Source organism: Archocentrus centrarchus, chromosome 23 (assembly GCF_007364275.1).
Source record: "Archocentrus centrarchus isolate MPI-CPG fArcCen1 chromosome 23, fArcCen1, whole genome shotgun sequence".
Classification (NCBI taxonomy): Eukaryota; Metazoa; Chordata; class Actinopteri; order Cichliformes; family Cichlidae; genus Archocentrus; species Archocentrus centrarchus.
Window position 1 is genome coordinate 21,440,150 of NC_044368.1, and position 20,923 is coordinate 21,461,072.

At 42.8% G+C, this 20,923-nt stretch overlaps 2 protein-coding genes across 3 annotated transcripts; one reads left to right on the forward strand and one right to left on the reverse strand.

The window, feature by feature from the left end:
* Positions 1-6,153: 6,153 nt before the first annotated feature.
* Positions 6,154-7,290, forward strand: LOC115773821 (histone-lysine N-methyltransferase, H3 lysine-79 specific-like). Its single transcript, XM_030720738.1, has one exon. The coding sequence runs from the start codon at positions 6,154-6,156 to the stop codon at positions 7,288-7,290; it is 1,137 nt and encodes a 378-aa protein (XP_030576598.1).
* A 2,432-nt stretch (positions 7,291-9,722) lies between these two features.
* On the reverse strand, positions 9,723-17,821 carry e2f7 (E2F transcription factor 7). Of its 2 annotated transcripts, none has more exons than XM_030720517.1 (13): positions 17,611-17,821; positions 16,960-17,073; positions 16,190-16,495; positions 15,258-15,417; positions 14,823-15,062; positions 14,341-14,496; positions 14,111-14,254; positions 13,851-14,027; positions 13,666-13,750; positions 12,460-12,754; positions 11,747-11,924; positions 11,274-11,662; positions 9,723-10,583 (listed from the first exon to the last, which is right to left on the reverse strand). In XM_030720517.1, the coding sequence occupies exons 2-13, from the start codon at positions 17,062-17,064 to the stop codon at positions 10,428-10,430; spliced, it is 2,391 nt and encodes a 796-aa protein (XP_030576377.1). In that variant the 5' UTR covers positions 17,065-17,073; positions 17,611-17,821; the 3' UTR covers positions 9,723-10,427. The 2 variants fall into 2 exon arrangements, with proteins under 2 accessions (XP_030576377.1, XP_030576378.1); XM_030720518.1 differs by having other exon boundaries at positions 17,541-17,821.
* Between the last annotated feature and the right edge of the window lie 3,102 nt (positions 17,822-20,923).

Below are 20,923 nucleotides of genomic sequence, written 5' to 3' on the forward strand. Positions count from 1 at the left end.
AAAAAATCTTTTTTCTCTCTCATAATAATTCAAGTTCACCCCTTTTGATTTGGGAAAGATCACATGCATGTCCTCACATATGCATGGATATGAGCAGGTATGCTAATGATGTATCAAAAGAATACCAGCTGATGGGTATCTCAGCCTGTAGCTGATTGCACATAGGCTATTTCACTTTCCTAAGACTGAAACCTTATCGGTACTTCCGCCATGCAAATAATGTACATAAATACATTGTAATCATTATTGTCACGTGGTAGCAATGGAACGCACCATTTAAACTAGTTTGTGTAAAAAAGATTCGAACGTTCCATGGATCTAATATCAAAGGTAGTCGAGCTGTACTAGCGACTTTGTGACTGACACATTTTCACTCAACTTGATTTTGCGATTCCATTTTCCACATTTCTGAAAGAGAAGACAGAGGCTTAGATTGCTGCCATGTCCAACAGAAGCAGCTTTCCAAGCAATGGTGAGGCTCCTCCTCAGTGGAGCACACGGGAACAGCGTCCTCCGCTAAATGAAATTTACCGCCTCCGGACGGAAAACCGCAACCTCCGAGAGAGCACTTACAAGCTGAGGGGACGCATCTATGGGCTTCTAGCAGAAAGGAGAGAGTTGGTCCACTTAAATGAAGTTGACTCCATCATAAAAGAAATGAAGCAACTTCAGGAAAGGAACCAAAAGCTGGAAGAGGAAAACAAAAGGATGAAGGAACAAAATGTGAATGTGGAAGAAACATGGAACATAGCAAAACTGAAAGAGGCACTCGTCCAAAGCAGAAATCCAGAAAAGAAGGACAAGGAATTTCTGAGTAAGAAACATGCGGAAGAAATGCATGAAATGCTGAAGCAGAACTTTGTTAAGCGCCAGCAGAAGCAAGAAGTGGAGAAAAGAAATCCAGCAAAGAAGGATATGGAAGTTCTGAGTAAGAAACATGTGGAAGAAATGCATGAAATGCTGAAGCAGCACTTTGTTAAGCGCCAGCAAAAGCAAGAAGTGGAGGAAAGAGATCAAGAAATCAAGCAGAAGCAAGAAGTAGAGGATTATGAGGAACTGGTGAGGAAGCACCAACAACTGGAGGCCAAACATGCAGAAATCCAGGAGAAAAACATGGAATGGGAGGAAAAATATGGGCAAGTTGAAACAGAGCATAAAGAACTGGAGAGCAGAAAAGCAGCACTGCAGGAGGAGACCAAAGAGAACAGGCAGAAATACAGCAAGCTTGAAGAAAAATTCCAGGCAGTGGTTGAAGAGTTGAACAAATTCAGGGAGAAATGTCATAAAATTGAGGAGGAAAATGTAAAATTTGTGCTAGAAGTGGCAAATTTGGAGGAGAAGAACAGAGAGCTCGAGGAGCAACGAAAGAAAAAGAAAAAACGCTCCAAATTCTTCTGGTCCAAGTCAGGTGATGCAGAGGCCGAGAAAAAGGCCAAGAAAGCTAAAGAAAAAGTGGATCAGGAAGAAGAAGAACCAGACAAGAAGAAAAGAGGCGGCTGGCGCTGGTTCACCAGATATAAGAAACGTGGAAGTGTGGAAGAACCTGCTGGTGGTTCTGCTCAGGCTGGAGGACAGTAGTTTCCACCGCGATCCTCCCTCCACCTCCACCTTCACGCCTCCTTTCCTCTACCCCTTTCCTTTCTTCTCTCTCCCTCTCTGATCCCGCTCCCTTTCCTCTTTATTTCTCTCTTCTCTTCTCTTCTCTCCTCGCTCTCCTACATTGCCTCCAACTGGATAGCATCAAACATTCAATAAATAAACTAAGCATCAAAAAAAAAAAAATCACAATGTTTCTGAACGCGTCTTCTTTTCTGCAGAACTGCAACTGTAAAGCCTGTTTGTCTATAAACTGGAAACCAGTATTAGTGTTAGGACTGGGTAATAATAATAATAATCTCTTGTAACCTGGTAAAACAGCAAGTGTACTTTGAGGGTGTAGGGCCGTTAAAAAGGAAGACACCCTTTTGGGAATTATGAGGATGACGCAGCACTTCTGACCTTTCAGCTGCCTGTAGAAAAGATATCAGTGATAAAGTTACTTTGGATGATAAATGATTTGTCACAAGAATAAAAATGTACACATCAGGCAAAAATAAGAGTCTGCCTTTCCCAGTGTGCTTCTATGGATAAAGCAATCTTCATTTCAGTGGCCTTAGATCACTTTAATGAAACTGCCATAGAAGTGGAGCTTCTGTTTAAGCTCTATAAAACACACAAACATGGTTCACACAGATGTCAGGTGCATCAAAATGGCACCTCCTCTGTCCTTGGCATTGTTTCTACTCATTATTTATGATTTCTCACTCCAAAATCTTTTTTTTTTAAAGGGCCTCAGAAAAAAAAAACATTGACAGGTACCCTGGTCATGTAGCTGGAAGAGATAGGAAAGTGAAATAGTCTATGTGCAATCAGCTACAGGCTGAGATACCCATCACCTGGTATTCTTTTGATACATCATTAGCATACGTGCTCATATCTATGGACATGGTTCTCTGTTCTTTGCATATGTGAGGACATGCATGTGATCTTTCCCAAATCAAAAGGGGTGAACTTGAATCATTATGAGAGAGAGAAAAAAAGATATACAGTGTATCACAAAAGTGAGTACACCCCTCACATTTCTGCAGATATTTAAGTAGATCTTTTCATGGGACAACACTGACATAATGACACTTTGACACAATGAAAAGTAGTCTGTGTGCAGCTTATATAACAGTGTAAATTTATTCTTCCCTCAAAATAACTCAATATACAGCCATTAATGTCTAAAGCAGCTGCAACAAAAGTGAGTACACCCTTAAGAGACTACACCCATAAATGTCCAAGTTGAGCACTGCTTGTCATTTCCCGTCCAAAATGTCATGTGACTCGTTAGTGTTACTAGGTCTCAGGTGTGCATAGGAAGCAGGTGTGTTCAATTTTGTAGTACAGCTGTCACACTCTCTCATCCTGGTCACTGAAAGTTCCAACATGGCACCTCATGGCAAAGAACTCTCTGAGGACCTTAAAAGACAAATTGTTGCGCTACATCAGTGGTTCTCAAATCCAGGCCTCATGGCCCCGTGTCCTGCAGGTTTTAGATGTGTCTCTGCTTCAACACACCTGAATCACATATAGAAGTCATTAGCAGGACTCTGGAGAACTTGACTGCATACTGAGGAGGTAATTCAGCCATTTGATTCAGGTGTTTTGGATCAGGGACACATCTAAAACCTGCAGGACACCGGGCCACGAGGCCTGGATTTGAGAACCACTGCGCTACATGAAGATGGCCAACACCCTGAAACTGAGCTGCAGCACAGTGGCCAAGATCATCCAGCAGGGTCCACTCAGAACAGACCTGGCGTTGGTCGTCCATAGAAGCTGAGTGCACGTGCTCAGCGTCACATCCAAATGCTGTCTCTGAAAGACAGACGCAGGAGTGCTGTCAGCACTGCTGCAGAGATTGAAGAGGTGGGGGGTCAGCCTGTCAGTGCTCAGACCATACGTTGCACACTACATCAAATTGGTCTGCACTGCTGTCACCCCAGAAGGAAGCCTCTTCTGAAGTTTGTACACAAGTCAGCCCGCAAACAGTTTGTCAACAAAGGACATGGATTACTGGAACCATGTCCTATGGTCTGATGAGACCAAGATTAATTTGTTTGGTTCAGATGGTCTCAAGCATGTGTGGCGGCGATCAGGCGAGGAGTACAAAGATAAGTGTGTCATGCCTACAGTCAAGCATGGTGGTGAGAATGCCATGGTCTGGGGCTGCATGAGTGCAGCAGGTGTTGGAGAGTTACATTTCACTGAGGGACACATGAACTCCAGTATGTACTGTGAAATAATGAAGCAGAGCATGATCCCCTCCCTCTGGAAACTGGGTCGCAGGGCAGTGTTCCAGCATGATAATGACCCCAAACACACCTCTAAGACAACCACTGCTTTATTGAAGAGGCTGAGGGTAAAGGTGATGGACTGGCCAAGCATGTCTCCAGACCTAAACCCAATAGAACATCTTTGGGGCATCATTAGGGATAATCATGATATATGCCACATATATATCTTATGTACGCTTACTTCCCTGAGAAATTTGTCTGGAAAATAACATAATGATTAAAAATACAGAAGCTTATAATGTTCCCTGTCATCATGAACTTTGTATTCTGACTGTACAATGAACCACACTGGTGAAGACTACACAATGATAGAAATGGAGACTTCGAGGTCACCCTGTTGTTGAAATTCTCTGTTTTCCACATTCTGTTTTGTAAATGATGTAATCAAGACTGATATGCTCTGACTATATGAAACTGTAAGTTGAATTAGAATGTGCCAGTACTTCATGCCATCGCATGGCATGAAGTACTGGCACTGACACAGAACAGACTAAAGATGTTCCTGCTGACTAATTTATTAGTCGACTAAACAAAGAAGACAAATTAGACTGAGAAACACGCAGATATCAAATTAGTTTTTATGCCTGTTTAATGGACAATGTCAAAAAGTGTCTAAACAAAGGCATGTGAAACCATTAATCACATTCTTCAATAATGAATCGCACTTTAATTCCCCTATTATCACCCACCTGACAAATCATGTATTTTCTCATTATGAGAGAAAGTGAAAATAACAATAAAATGAAAGTTATTTCACTTCAGCTTTTTAAACACGTTTGTGAGATGAGTAACGTTCAAATCAGCTAAAAAGTCTTTCGGGGGCGGGTTTGTTGTAGTCTCCCTGTTCCTTCTCTAAATGCCCCTCTGAGGTTCCTTGGGGAGGTCCTCTGGGCCTGCCTTTGCCTCTGCTGGTCTGCAGAAGGCTAGGCCTTCCCCTGCTGCTGGGTCTAATCGTCGCTAACGTCACTAGTTGGTACCAGATGTACTAGTCTAATTATTAGCCTAATTATTAAGGTTTAATTGATGCCGTAAAAGTTTGTCCTAGATGTTATGCAGCCATCTGCCACCAGACGGAGCAGCTGCCCCGACTTCGTTATAGAAAAACGCTATAACTCCGTTAATCTTGGCCTGATACTTTTATTAGGTCTAATATTGTTATTTATTTTTGAAGTTTCACAATGTAATATGAAGTGCACGTCTGGAAAAACACTCTTCCTTCTCTCCGTTTCCGGCTACTTCCTCAAAGTTTGCACAAAGAAGCGAAACAACTAGAGGGAGAAATGTGTTTGTACCTTAAAAACTGACCACGGCAAAGAGCGGGACCCCGGAGGGAAAATAATGCCAGCTATTTATGCTTCTGTCAATTTATATATATATATATATATATATATATATATATACATATATATATATATATATATATATATATATATATATATATATATATATATATATATATATAGAGAGAGAGAGAGAGAGAGAGAGAGAGAGAGAGAGAGATATATATACATACATATATATTTATGTATATATGTATATTTTTTGGGGGGGGGGTATTTTCTCATATTCAATGATGCGTGAACATCGTTTGCAGTAACGCGCATTCATATATTCAACATCACTTGATTTCAAGGCGTTTTTTCTGTTGTTTGGAGTGAAACATGAAGTGTTCATAATGCGCACAGTTAAGCAGCATTTAAAGTGCGATTCATTATTGAAGAATGTGATTCATATTTGAGAGTTTTTTAGACAGTTTTTGACATTGTCCCTTAAACGGTCAGGATGCTGGCTTTCACTGAGGTGCATTTTGCTGGTGACTGCTTTTAAAAAAAAAAAATCTTTTTTCTCTCTCATAATAATTCAAGTTCACCCCTTTTGATTTGGGAAAGATCACATGCATGTCCTCACATATGCATGGATATGAGCACGTATGCTAATGATGTATCAAAATAATACCAGCTGATGGGTATCTCAGCCTGTAGCTGATTGCACATAGGCTATTTCACTTTCCTAAGACTGAAACCTTATCGGTACTTCCGCCATGCAAATAATGTACATAAATACATTGTAATCATTATTGTCACGTGGTAGCAATGGAACGCACCATTTAAACTAGTTTGTGTAAAAAAGATTCGAACGTTCCATGGATCTAATATCAAAGGTAGTCGAGCTGTACTAGCGACTTTGTGTCTGACACATTTTCACTCAACTTGATTTTGCGATTCCATTTTCCACATTTCTGAAAGAGAAGACAGAGGCTTAGATTGCTGCCATGTCCAACAGAAGCAGCTTTCCAAGCAATGGTGAGGCTCCTCCTCAGTGGAGCACACGGGAACAGCGTCCTCCGCTAAATGAAATTTACCGCCTCCGGACGGAAAACCGCAACCTCCGAGAGAGCACTTACAAGCTGAGGGGACGCATCTATGGGCTTCTAGCAGAAAGGAGAGAGTTGGTCCACTTAAATGAAGTTGACTCCATCATAAAAGAAATGAAGCAACTTCAGGAAAGGAACCAAAAGCTGGAAGAGGAAAACAAAAGGATGAAGGAACAAAATGTGAATGTGGAAGAAACATGGAACATAGCAAAACTGAAAGAGGCACTCGTCCAAAGCAGAAATCCAGAAAAGAAGGACAAGGAATTTCTGATTAAGAAACATGCGGAAGAAATGCATGAAATGCTGAAGCAGAACTTTGTTAAGCGCCAGCAGAAGCAAGAAGTGGAGAAAAGAAATCCAGAAAAGAAGGATATGGAAGTTCTGAGTAAGAAACATGTGGAAGAAATGCATGAAATGCTGAAGCAGCACTTTGTGAAGCGCCAGCAAAAGCAAGAAGTGGAGGAAAGAGATCAAGAAATCAAGCAGAAGCAAGAAGTAGAGGTTTATGAGGAACTGGTGAGGAAGCACCAACAACTGGAGGCCAAACATGCAGAAATCCAGGAGAAAAACATGGAATGGGAGGAAAAATATGGGCAAGTTGAAACAGAGCATAAAGAACTGGAGAGCAGAAAAGCAGCACTGCAGGAGGAGACCAAAGAGAACAGGCAGAAATACAGTAAGCTTGAAGAAAAATTCCAGGCAGTGGTTGAAGAGTTGAACAAATTCAGGGAGAAATGTCATAAAATTGAGGAGGAAAATGTAAAATTTGTGCTAGAAGTGGCAAATTTGGAGGAGAAGAACAGAGAGCTCGAGGAGCAACGAAAGAAAAAGAAAAAACGCTCCAAATTCTTCTGGTCCAAGTCAGGTGATGCAGAGGCCGAGAAAAAGGCCAAGAAAGCTAAAGAAAAAGTGGATCAGGAAGAAGAAGAACCAGACAAGAAGAAAAGAGGCGGCTGGCGCTGGTTCACCAGATATAAGAAACGTGGAAGTGTGGAAGAACCTGCTGGTGGTTCTGCTCAGGCTGGAGGACAGTAGTTTCCACCGCGATCCTCCCTCCACCTCCACCTTCACGCGTCCTTTCCTCTACCCCTTTCCTTTCTTCTCTCTCCCTCTCTGATCCCGCTCCCTTTCCTCTTTATTTCTCTCTTCTCTTCTCTCCTCGCTCTCCTACATTGCCTCCAACTGGATAGCATCAAACATTCAATAAATAAACTAAGCATCAAAAAAAAAAAAATCACAATGTTTCTGAACGCGTCTTCTTTTCTGCAGAACTGCAACTGTAAAGCCTGTTTGTCTATAAACTGGAAACCAGTATTAGTGTTATGAGAGAGAGAAAAAAGATTTTTTTTTTTTTTAGAAAGCAGTCACCAGCAAAACGCACCTCAGTGAAAGCCAGCATCCTGACCGTTTAATGGACAATGTCAAAAACTGTCTAAAAAACTCTCAAATATGAATCACATTCTTCAATAATGAATCGCACTTTAAATGCTGCTTAACTGTGCGCATTATGAACACTTCATGTTTCACTCCAAACAGAAAAAACGCCTTGAAATCAAGTGATGTTAACTGAAGGCATGTAAACTGAAAGTCTCGGCAAAGACTGAGCCACATCTGAATTTTTAAGTCATTTTAAATGGTGCTGAAGCTACTGTGTGTGTTATATGTTAAGTAGGCATCAATAAAGTTTTGCAATCACAACTAAACTGACCCCATATTTGCCTTGCAGTTTTAAGTCTTTAACAGTATAGACACACATTTAGGTGAAAATAAAATGTTATTGCTGTGGAAGGAATTATTTCTGCTCTTTGCAGCGGCAACAATCAGGGTGATACTACCAGTAATGCATATTTTAAAGCTAATTGTTGTGCGTTTGCCTCTGGAACACGTGTTTCCAGATACTTGGCTGAACTGTCTGTATAAAGTTAATCGTTCCATCTGCTGAGTTTTAGCATCATAAATGCCTCACAGGGGCCCGAGAGCTCTGAGATCTCCCTTGGTTTACTTTTACTGCGGACATAAAAAGGCTTTGATAGCGAGAGGTTTGTGTCCAACAGATGGTATGTTTTCTAATTTCCACCCACTCCACCCGGCCTGACCCCGAGATCACACTCGATGTGTTAAATGTGTCCAACACTGAATTTCCAGTAATCACAAACAAGAATCAAATGTCATCTTTCAGTTTTCCCTGTGTGCACGGTCTGTATGTCAATCACGTCTCGGCTGCCTCAGCCAGACAACTGATTACTGATTATATATATGGCTTTATCATAGTGCCGCCTTATCCTGATGATCATATGTTAAAGTGTTTAATACATAAAACACTGCAGTTTGCACCAACAGGAGCTGTGCGACAGATGACGTGTCATCTGATTGCACTAGCTCAAGTTGTTTCCATCTGCTGAGCCATTTCAAGTTAGAATTATTAGTGGCATCTGCACATTTGCAAATTGCTAAACCAAAGCCATCTGTAATTTTAACATCGGGATTGTTGTGTTTATTTCTATTGTAGTTCAAAAAAAATTTTATCTGTGGCCGTGTGTTCTCCTTTAACCTCCCCTCAGGATAAAATGAAGGCTCATGATAACATTTGGTGTTAGAAACACAGAAGAATCCATCAGATTAAAGCACGGGGACGGTAAACCTGGTCTGCATCCTTTATTTTTCTGCTGTAAGTCACACAGAAATGTTTGGTCCTGAACTACAGTGTGCAGAATTACAGTGAAGGAACAGCAACAAGTTGTCAGCAGTTGCAATTCCTAAAATAATAACCGTGGAATAACCATATTTTTAAAATCCGGACAGCAACAATAAACTCTGTGTAAATGACAATATGAATGAGTCATTAAAAATATTATTGACATAAAACTGTACATTGCTGACTACAGAGTGGATTATCTGTACACCCTTTGGCGCGACGTAGCTAAGCTCTCCTGAATGATTCCTTTACAAAGTAACAAATCTGGTTGTTCTCTCAGCGATGTGCACTTTGACTAAGGCACTGGATTCCCTGGATAAATGAAGGAAGAAAAACACTTTACAGTACTCTACAGCGCAGCCACTAGTATTCAAGTACCTGAGAGCATTGTCACATTGTCCTTTAGTTATCAGTAACAGTGGTTACACGAGAACACACGTAGCACCAGCCGAGTCTTCCTGATGAGAACATGAATCCACCCGTAAGCACAGAGAAATAAAAGATGGGCTCCTTCAGATGCTTGTCTGGCTGTAAACATTTAAGGCTTTAGTGATTATGTTCTTCTCACTCAATGTCTAAAATGAGCCACGGGAGGACTGTCCTACCACCGTCTTTGTAAACCGCTGTTCTGCAGCTCGTACAGCAGCTGTTACACATTTACCACAAAACTAAATCTGAATAACTCAGCTTTAGGGAATTACTACAAAATTACATGTACATTCTTCAAATACTTAGTGCTAAAAAAAAAAAAAAAAAAAAAAAAAGCTTAACGTTTCATTACAGACCCTGTAATCGACATATATTAGCTAAAATATAAATATCAATTGAGCTACAATACACAAATAGTTAATATTTGTCAGGGGTGTAACAATTGTAAAACAGAACCTGAAAAAGTGATTCAGACATCAACGATATCATGTTGCACGCCCGTCTTCCTGCCCTGTGATACTCCTGCAGAGAAGTTAATGCTTAAAATGTGCCCTGTGTGGTGAAAGCTGTCACATTTAAAGATGGTTTCTGGTTATTTATCTCCTCTAAATTAAAAAACAAAAAACAAATGATTAGGATTAGGTAGCTTGATCATACCTGGAGGGAAATTAAGGCTGAAATATAAAATGCAGCAGTGACCAACTGCCACCACAGGAGGGCACTGTTACATTGGTAATACTGCTTTGCTTTGAAATTATCTAACCTTGAGGATATTTTGACAGTTATGAGTGAGTGTCATATTTCACAATGTGACACTGATTTAAAAAAAAAAAAAAAAAGAAAAAAAAAGATTAACATTAGCAAAATGTGAGACCCTCCGAGATTTCCTTTTTCTAAGAAAACATTCCATCCTCTCGGAAAGGTCTTTGAAATGCAGTGTTTTTGAAGGAATCCCTTAATTTGTCATTAAGAAAAAAGCACCAAAGGTTTAAAACCATCAGCATCCTTAAGTGTAAAGACAACACGTTTAACATGAGCTCCCATCTCCTCAGCTGGGTGGATGGTGGCCAACGTCCAGTCTCCTCTGTGCTGAGCCTCTTTTTCGGGCAGCTGGTGCAGCACTGACTACACTTCCCAGATTGCCCGGGGTCTGAAAGAAAGCCGCTGAGGAAGATGCCGGGGTTTCCTTTGGAGTTTGTGGCGTCTGTGAAGAGAGAGGCAGAACGTGTTTATGAAACATTTATAAACAGCAGTGGATGTTACCTCACTTGCTGAAAGGCCAGCGGCAGTCAGCAGGCTGAATATTACCTAATAAATCTGTGCATCACAATTTGCACTGATAATCAAACTGTAAAATTTTTGCTTTAAAGAAATCAGACTGAATCTGCCGGTGTACTCATCAAATAATCGTCTCAGCACTAGAAGGACGGGTACAAGTGTAACTCCGCACACTCAAAATGAAAATGAGTGGGAAAGAGGACACTCCTGATTAATGTGCCATAACAGCACAGTCATTGACTTTTCCTATTGTTTAAAACATTGCATTAATTTGCTGCCCAGCTCCTTGCCAAGCCACTGTTGAACAGCTATACCAGTACCGCTATATTGGGCTTTGCAGGCAGTAACATTAATTCCTATTTAACAAGCCGGAGATTAATCAGTCTTAACTGCTGTGACACAAAATGTCCAGATGAGTAAATGAGGGTAAACCTTCCACAAAACAGATGCTGCACTTGCTCTCGTATCAAGCTGTGTTGTGACATTTTGCAAGTGCCTGATACGGGAAAGGTCATGTTTCATTATGAAGGCTAATTACATTGATGTATTTTAGAGCAGACAGGCTGTGTGTGTGTGTGTGCGTGAGCGGGGCTGCAGCAGTACAGCCATTTCTTACCGGTGGTTCTGGTGTGTTGATGCCGACAGTCTGCCGCGGTCCCGAGGGAGAATGCGGCGTGCCTGCTGCTGACCTGTAACGCCCGCTCTGTTCTGGAGTGGATGGCGATGGAGCTGGCACCCTGATCTCCGATGCTGCTGTCACGCTGTAAGGTGCCCCCCCTACCATGAAGTGTGCAGGTGACATCATGGCAGGCAGACTGAAGCTCAGTTTTGTGTGAGCATCAGAGCCTTGCTGCTGTAGACTGCTGGCCACCAGGGGGTAGTGGGAGAGGGCAGCAGATGGTACCAGGACATAGGGCAGTGCCAAGGTGGGAACACTGCTGGGAGGAAGCGCTAGACTGGCTGCTGGCTGTCCAGCTGAGAGCAGGAAGTTGAGGCCATTTATTCCTAGAAAAGAGGACAGAAGATGTAGTGAGTTTTGGTTTCAGCTGCATGAAGTGAGTTTTCAGAAAAAGTTATACAGTGCATTACCTGCATTATTGGGTACATAGAGGTAGTGCGATGGCTGAGCGTGCTCACTGCTGGTGTTGCCACCTACACTCTCGCTGAGCACCTGCTGTCCGGAGAGGCCTGCCGCTCGACCGGGAGAAGTCCCGGTGTTCCCAGCCTGCGAGCGCACCGCTGATTCCCCGTCAGCTTCAGCTTGAGTCTGGAAAGAAGAGGAATGAATATGAAGCAGAAAATGAACCCTTTAATAATTACAGCTCTACACACAGAGCTCCACACACATCTAATTTTGCATTGTGATTTGTGGCTCAGACTATAATTCGTGTACTGAGTAACACTCTCCTCTTCTAGTAACAATGAAGTCGAGTCATGTTCTTTGCTTTAATGTACTTTGCTTACAGTTTATTTTAAAAGGACCAACTTAGCATGAGAAACAGAGCCATCCAATTACTTGTATCCTGATTAACTGTACAGGGTTTTTCCAATAATCAACGGCTTCATTAATATGAGAAAGTCTTTAATCACACCACATAAGACTCACCCTGATCAGCGAGCATGCAACATCTCCTATTTTCAATTTCACTGTCATGAATTACTAACAGGATTTTCTGACTGTCAGAATTATTGCACTAAACCAAATAATTAAGCTCCGAGTTGGTTTGGACTGCAACAAGAATAGCGACTAATGATGGTAATTAAAAATCATTTCCCCATATCATCACACAACACCACCTCACCTTTTCACATTTCTCTAATGCAGAATTTCCCTTCTTTTTGAGTCCTTCCTCCTCCTGTTCTTCCTTCTTCCTCTTCCTCGTCTCCAACCCAGGTGAGGTCTGACCTTCAGGCATCTGGTTGGGCCGGTCTGGCGCCCTGTACAGCATGACCACAGAGGGCTGGGACAGGCTGGGCAGGTATGCTAAGCAATGGGAAGAAGGGGAAGCAGCAAAGAGGTGCTCGGGCTGGAGGTGTGGCGCCAGAAGGGTGGAGGACGGGGGAAGGGGCGTCTGCAGGGGTGTGCTGAGGCAGTTGCTGAAGAGAAAAACAAAAGGATTTAAGCTTTATTTCTCTGCTTGAATTTGAGTTTTCTTGCAGTCTTTGGCTGCTCGTAACTTGAGTTTTCGTTTAAAAAAAAAAAAAAAAAAAAATGAGGAGCTTTCAGTTTTAAAGTTATGGTCCTAAATCCTGCCTTTCCACTGCTTTAAATGCAGGTAAAAGTCCTGAACCCCTCAAAAGGTTTCTGTATCAGAGCAGGGTCAGTATGCCCCTGTAACATCTCTTGCTGATATGCAGATTTTAAACTGGCCACCTCCCAGGCATAAACCTCTAGCTCTTATCCTGTGGGCTACCGCTGCCCCTGGTGCACTTTTGCCCAGCTCCACTTCTAAAATATTCCTTTTCAACACACACTTCCATGTCCTGTTATCTTACTCCCCACAAAACACTTAACAGCCACAGCCTTGAGGCAGCTGTGGTTTGGCCACAAGCAGTCTAGTTAATAATAGGAAATAACATGAAATACTGTGTACTCCATCTATGCAGCCAACACACAAAGGCAAAAACTCTTCACATCCTCAGAGTCAGCTCCTGTTCCATGTAGCTCTGAGCTAAACCGGCCAAATCAAACACGGGCATCGAATGGAAAATCTAATCAATAAGAGAAGATTACAAACTAGATTCAGTGAGGGAGGGGGCATCTTTTAACCTGACAAACTTGATATCAGAATTTTCTTTTTATGTCTAGTGTATCCAAACTTTAATAATTAGACCTTAGATGGAAAATGCTGAACTCTGAGATGACCCAAATCCCCCCCCCCCTCATTTCCATACAGCCCTTCATCCACAGTACTGACAGTCTGTGCTGGCAGAGGTCAGCGTGAAGCCCTGTGGAGACTGCAGATAAATCTAAACCAAGTGCATGCGGGTATCCGTGTGTTACTCACTCAGCACCACTTCCAAACTGCAGCAGACTCGCTGTGCTGATGCTTGTAGTCTTTCTGGAATAATTCACAGGCTGGTTTTGCAGGCCTGTGGCGCAAAGAAAACAATCATCAGGAAAGACATTTTAAAAGTTCCACTCTCTTAAGTAGAGCCGACACTGGAGCAGATTTATAAAACAGTCTCTTACCCGTTACTTCCCGCCGCGGGCTGCTGGGTGCGGAGCTGACCTGCCGCTGGACAGTAACAGAAGTAGGCGTGGTGCTGAAGGAGGCATGACGCGCCATTTTTGCTTTCCTGAGGTCCTGGCCTGCCGGCGGCTGTGTGGGCTCAGGTGGGGTGATGGCTGCTACATTCAAAGTGTTTCCTGCAGTCGGATAGACGAGAACTCTTAGCACAAGAGCAATGATGACTTTAGCAGAACTGGCTAATCTCTTCTTTAAATCTCACCAGGATTTACAGAGCTGCTGAATTCAACCGGGCCGAGCCACTTGAAGGCCGGCTTCCTGCCCCTCTCCTCTCTGACGTGAACCTTCTTTATGAGGTTCAGGCTCGTCAGCACATTGGCAATATCGTACAGACGCCGCACCTTAGCTGGAGATACAGAGACACCGGCGGTGAAATACCAGAGAGGTGTTTACTGTCTAAAGTAAACTGGAATCTATACATCACCATCTTACTTTTGTACTTGCTGTGACTCGACGAGTCCTGACTCTCCTCGATGAGGATCTTTGCCGCTGCGTCCAGAGTGACAGTTTGAGTTTTGGACACCAGGAAAAGCATGACAAACTTCTGGCTCATGATGCGCAGAGATTTGTCTTTCCTGTTGCTGCCAGCTGCAAAATCACACAGAAGAAACAGATAATGTAAAAGGCTGCATGCAGCATCACTGCTTGCTTAATCAGCAGTGAAAATCAGGCCACAGCAGTAGCAAGAAATCATTTGACTCAAAAATAACAGGAATCAAAATTATTGAAAAATGTGACGCTGTGCACCCGACCACCACCACCACCACCACCGCAGAGAAAGAAACATGTTAAAAGCCCAGAATGAATTTCAGATCTGGTCACCCAACTTTAACTTTTACAAACTTTCTCTTTGTCATGAGTTCTGTTAGGATTCTGCCACATTCATCTCTTCACATTATCTTTCAATTTATTACCGCTGCCAGCATCTCCTTCCCCTCCATCGTCCTCTCGACCCGGTCCGGCTTCCCTGGCCTCGTTGGCCAGCTCCATCTGGAGGTGGTAGCCCTGCTGTCGGCCCTTATTCTGCAGCTCCTCCAGCGTGGCTTCCAGCCGCTGGCGACCGTACCAGGTGTAGCTGTTTTTGGCTATCCGGCCCACAATCATGAGGGACTCGAGCACATTAACGATGTCGTAGATACGCCGTCGCTCCACCCCTGACAACATTAGAGGAACAAATTTCTTTTCTGTGCTCAGTTTGAGAACCAATCATTCCTAAACTCAATAACAGAAATGATATAATGCTGTTCCCATTGATTTCCTGGCCCCATGAGGACCTTACACTGGGACTAATGGTAATCATCCCATCTCCTTTGTCCAACTGCTGTTGCTCTAAAATTACTGGCTCTTACCCAGATTGGTTGCCACTTCATCCAGTGAGATCCCGATGTGGCTGTGGAGTGGTGGGTAATCAGGATAAAGGGCCAGAAACTTCTGGCAAAGCAGACCCAGACTCTTCTGCTTTCTGCTCGGCTTTTTGTCTGCATCATCCTCTTCATCGGCCACTTCAAACTGGACAGAGAGAAATGTACGTTAAACATTTAGCCTCATATTTTCCATCCGTCTATCCATTCACTTCCACTTATCCTGTTCTGGGTCGCGGGGGGCTGGAGCCTATCCCAGCTGACATAGGGCGAGAGGCAGGGTACACCCTGTACAGGTCGCCAGCCTGTCGCAGGGCCAACACAGAGAGACAGATGACCACTCATACTCACATTCACACCTATGGGCAATTTATCATTGCCCATAAGTGTGCCTCATATTTTATTTTTTGATATTACAGCTAATGTGGCTCGGGTGTTGCCCTCTGTATCACCATAATCCAGAGTTACATTCAAGCAGGCCTTTTGGATTTGTCAATCTTGCATGAAAACACATGTCTCAGCCCCAAAACTTGAATGAGTACTCTGTGAACATGAAATATAATTTAGGGGAACATCAAAGATATTCTTGGGCATTATTCAACAAGGAACATGTCCCAAAAGCTCAGGACAATTTAGCTTCTAGCTGCCAAAATATAATAACACACAAAGCAATTGTATTTGTTCTTGTGAAAACTCCCTAACTTAAGAATTTAGCTGTTTATTGTAAAATTCTGGAGTCCTATGAGAGCATTTCCACTAATTAAACCACAACACAATAAATTCAATCTGTGTTCTTGGATTAAACAAAAATAAGATTTTTACATACTTAAAACACTAAAGTGAGAACTTAGTAAATGCCTTAGACAGCATTTAAAACAATGCATTTTTCAATAATATAGTTTAGTTCTTTAGTCACATACCTGACCAGAATCTTCCACCTCCATGTCCTCCACCACAGTATCTGGGCTTGCCGGTTTGTCTTTATCATTCTCTATTGGTCTAAACAGCACCTTTTTCATCTCTCTGTCCCGGATGTCTGGGCTCGCCGCGCTTATCAGCATCTTCAGGTTGGCCGTTGGTGTCCAGGGTTCGGTCAGAGTAGTGTGTTTGTTGGGGGTAATGTGAACGAGGTCAGAGGGGGCACCTTTTCTGTTTATCGGATAATTAGGAACGGTGGACTCTGCAGATTTTGGCGGCGTTCTTCTCTTCTCTGCACACATGTTCTCCTGTAATGGCGACAGTTATATTGCTGCATTAATGACGGCTTGCCTCATTAAAGTCTCAAACATTCTCTCACACTGAATGAATTGCAAGGACCCAGCAAAGCATGATATTACAAAGCAAGAAAAACATGCAATCCTGGTTGAGGTTATTCACACTAACTCATCTGCTGTATGAACCCACATCTCCAAAGAGCCCAATCCATAGGCTGAATGTGAGACCTGAGGCATGCTCACGAATCTGAGCAACTCACACTGATTTGGAAAAACCTCAAGGTCTTATTTAGCATTGTTATAGCCTACAAACCTTGTTGCTGAAAGCCAAAAAGCAATCAGCTTTCTTTACAGTTAAGATGTTCTCACGTGCCTGAACATAGCTCTCTGATTAGCTTGATTTCATAGCTCTCTGTCAGATGAATCCTATAAAACCTGCCTCACCTGATTTAAAGCCGGAGTCCACCTTAGCCTACCTTTTGTTCACCGCGATGCCCATCCTCCTCCTCCTCCTCGGGCTCCACCGTTGAACTCCTGCTTGGACTTGAGAGGTCTTTCAGTGCGAGGCATTGAACCTCCATCTGGGAAAACTGTAACCCAAAATAGAGATGAATACTGAGAATAAGAAATAGATTACATGACTGATGTCTAAGCGAGACGAATTGTAAAATTACAGTAAAACCAGACCTGTGGTCAGCTAAATTTGGCGCAAAGAAAAGCGCTAACTAGCCTTTATAAAGCTAACTGCGCTGCTCTTCCTCAATGCTCAGACTTCCCACTTTACAGCTGAAGTGCTACGATAACTTGAAGCTGATAATAATACGTTTAGAGCTAAAGGCATCATTATACGGCTTTGATCGAAAGTTATTTCTAAGTTGCAACACGAGTTGTACCCTTAACTTCTTAAATGGCCAGGTCACTAGTTTGTGCAAACAGGTTCACAGCTTTAGCCGTGGTTGTACCTATAAATAGAGATAAATCCATTACTGTGGGATATTACTAATTAATAAGGCTAATTCAGTATTAATTAGCTACCTAGCTAGGGACACTAGCTCACCTGAGCTGGATATTATAGTTCCGTGTTGCAGAAATTGTGAACCCACTGGAGGGAAATCACCGCTCTTTACCTTCCTCCGCTGTTGAATGAATGAAATATTCTAGTGTGGCTCTGCGTCCCGTTTTGCAGACTTATCAGGGCGCCGTTCCTTCAGACCAACATTGCAGTTTATTCCTCTCTTCAAAAAGAAGCGGGCAGTTCTCCTCAAATCTTCTCTAGCCCTTTCCCCAGACTCCTGTTCGGCTGTACAGTCTCCTGAATCCAACATCACCCGCTCAAGCTTGTTTTCTGGCGCTCTCCTACAGCTGGGTCACTCCAGCCAATCAGTGGCCTGGTGATTAGCTTCGTCAAACGGCTCCAACCAATCAGCGGCGTTCTAATCGGGTGCGCGCCTCAGATAATACCAATTGGTGGGCCGGACGTCCACGCCTCCAGAATTGTGTTGGCGGGGCAACCGGCGCGTTACGTCCACGAAGAAGGGGGAGTTTAAAACACAAGAGGTCTCACTCTACTGATATTTTCGCGCATGGGACACGAAATTCCACCTGGTAAAGTTTGGACTGATGCAGTTTGAATGTATTTCAATTCAAAAAGCACTAAATTTCTAGTGAGAACAGTTTACTCGTATGAAAGCTCGAACAGCGGGTAAACTGAATGAAAAACTACAAAATAAAAGCCCTGACCATCCTAGTACAATGAGAAAAATCGAGGGTGCCCTTTCAGACTTACTTAGCAAGCATTTGAATTTCGGCAATACGCAAAAATTAACAACATATTCAACTATGTAATAACTTTGTAAAAAAAAGGGGGGGGGGGTTGTTTCAGGACCTGTTCCTTTCAAACAAGTACAAACAACTGTTACATATGAGGACAACCGTGTAAAACCGTTTTAGATTAGTTATTCGTGGCCTATGTAGACGATCTTTGTCTGTCAGCTGAGAAGTTTGGCTGTCTTCTCCCACGGTCACAGCAGCGACAAGTAGAAATGCTTTGCGCCTACAAAGGCGCTATTAATATCTTCAGCCTGATCGCGCTTGTCTCTGCGGATGGCTGTAATTAGCGGTGCTGCTGAAACAGACAGATGGGAGGCGACGAAAGGAGGAGGGGCACCGACCGGAGTGGCGCTAAGAGTACCTGGGCCACAGCGGGAAAACTGGCCTCACTTTTTAGCAGCCCTGTATGCAAACAGCGATCTGGTGGCTGAGGACGAGCCCGCAGTCACGAACCCCAAATGCTTGCGTAATGGCCCCTAATGCACACAGTCTGCCGCCAAGTGCTATTCAGAGCCGAGCTACAGCAGAAAAACAGAATCGTACCTTTAATTCAAGATTCTAGGATTACCGGTTCTTATTCATATTTATGACCATGGTTTGCAAACACACTTGACTAAAGCAACCATAAGAGTACAGTCCTACTACTACTCCCAAGAAAGATGAAACGATGAAATGGTTAAGCAAATTATTTTAATGTCTGTAAACTAAATGGGACATTTGGGCACAAAAATGTTGGCTGTATTTCTAGTGAATCCAGTGCAACAATTTGTGCCTTTAATGCATCAGTTTACAACAAGGATTATTTTTGTTTTTAAAACAATGCAGGTAACAATTCAAAATGTAACTGAGGCTCTCAGGCATGTATTTTCTAAAATAGTTGCTAGTGACTAGTTTCACTATCACTCACAGACAGTCTGTGCTGCCACTAAAAGTCATTAGCAAAGCTTATTGTGATTCACATACTGACTCCTGCATAAAGAGTAGTTTTTCCTCCTTCTCCTCTGAGGAGGCTGTAGGGCAGACCCAGGACACACTTGAGAGATAACATCTCTGGATTGGCTTGGGGATGCCTTGGGTGTTCCCCCCAAAAGAGCTGGTGGCTGGGGAGAGGGAGATCCAGGCATTTCTGCTCAGACTGCTGCCCCTGTGACTGGTACTCAGATAAATGGCAGATGATGGATGGATGATGGATGGATGGATGCTCACAAGAAAAATGACCACTGCACACTGTTTGGGTGGCAGTGAATTATTGATTGATTATCTGCTAACAATGTGATTCCAAAATGCAACAATGATGACTGGATTCCACAGATAAACCTGTGTTTTTCCTGCTGCTGCTCTGATAAATTTGACTCTGACCTCGTTTGGAGTGTAGCTCTGAAGTAAATATTGGCAGTAAAAAGCAACCAGTGTTTCTCACTAATCCAGCTGCATTCATGCCTTTTGTTCTGTGCTGTCCCAGCTCTGCTGGCAAGTTCAGGCATGTTGTGTGGGGGTTATTAATGCAGTCCAGTCAGGGAATTGTTTAAATTCACTGAATGAAGCAGCCCTATAAGACAGTATATGCATTTACTATGGGAACACACTAACCATCACACTGAGTAAATATCAGGTTATTGGTGGAGTTTTCCTTTAACAGTGAATTCTATTTCTGGTCACTTCTATCTTTCTCTGCTCTTTATTACCTTCCTCTGATTTGTTATCACTCTGAAATACTTTTTTTCCTGTCCCAGCTTTGCTGCTCTGAATTGCAGTGACCTTTTTTTTTTTAGACTGCTTCCCTGGAAAACTCATTACAATTCACACAAGACATTTGACAACTCCTGAAATGCTCTACATCAGACATTGGAATTTAGGAAAGGTTTCAGACATAATCTTAAAAAAAAATAAAAAATGCCACCATCTGGGTGTCAGTAAACACCCAAGGAATAAGTTGGGGGAGTGTTAATAACAATGGAGGGGATCCCAACCTCCTGTGCCTGACAGAAACACCTTCCTAATGTGAAATTTAAAGTTTTCACAGGATTATATGCAGTCCTGTGATAAACAAAGTACACCTTATGATTTAATACAGTAGAACCACCTTTAGCAGCAATCATTCAAAATAATTGTTTTCTGTATTGTTTTCTCTCACATCAATAATAATAATAATAATGCCTTAGACTTATATAGCGCTTTACAATTCCATGCACTGTTCATTCACACCTCAATCATACTTGGTGGTGGTAAGCTACTAATGTAGCCACAGCTGCCCTGGGACAGTCTGACAGAAGCGTGGCTGCCAGTCCACGCCTACAGCCCCTCACCACCACACACATTCACACTTAAGCAATGTGGGTTATGTGTCTTGCCCAGGGATGCAACGACAGCATGCGCTCAGATGGGGACTCCCAGCGACCCTCTGGTTGCGAGGTGAGCACTTCATTGTCAGGACAATAAAACTTTATCTCAACTCTATTAATTGTAAATTAATGGCGGCCATCTTGCCCCTCACCTGCAGGCTTTCACAGTGACACACCTGCCTCCCCAAGACTGTTCTTGACTTGGTTAGATGTTGTGAAGTTATTTTTCTTAGCCATGGAAATAATTTTGTCACCGTGTCCTTCAGTT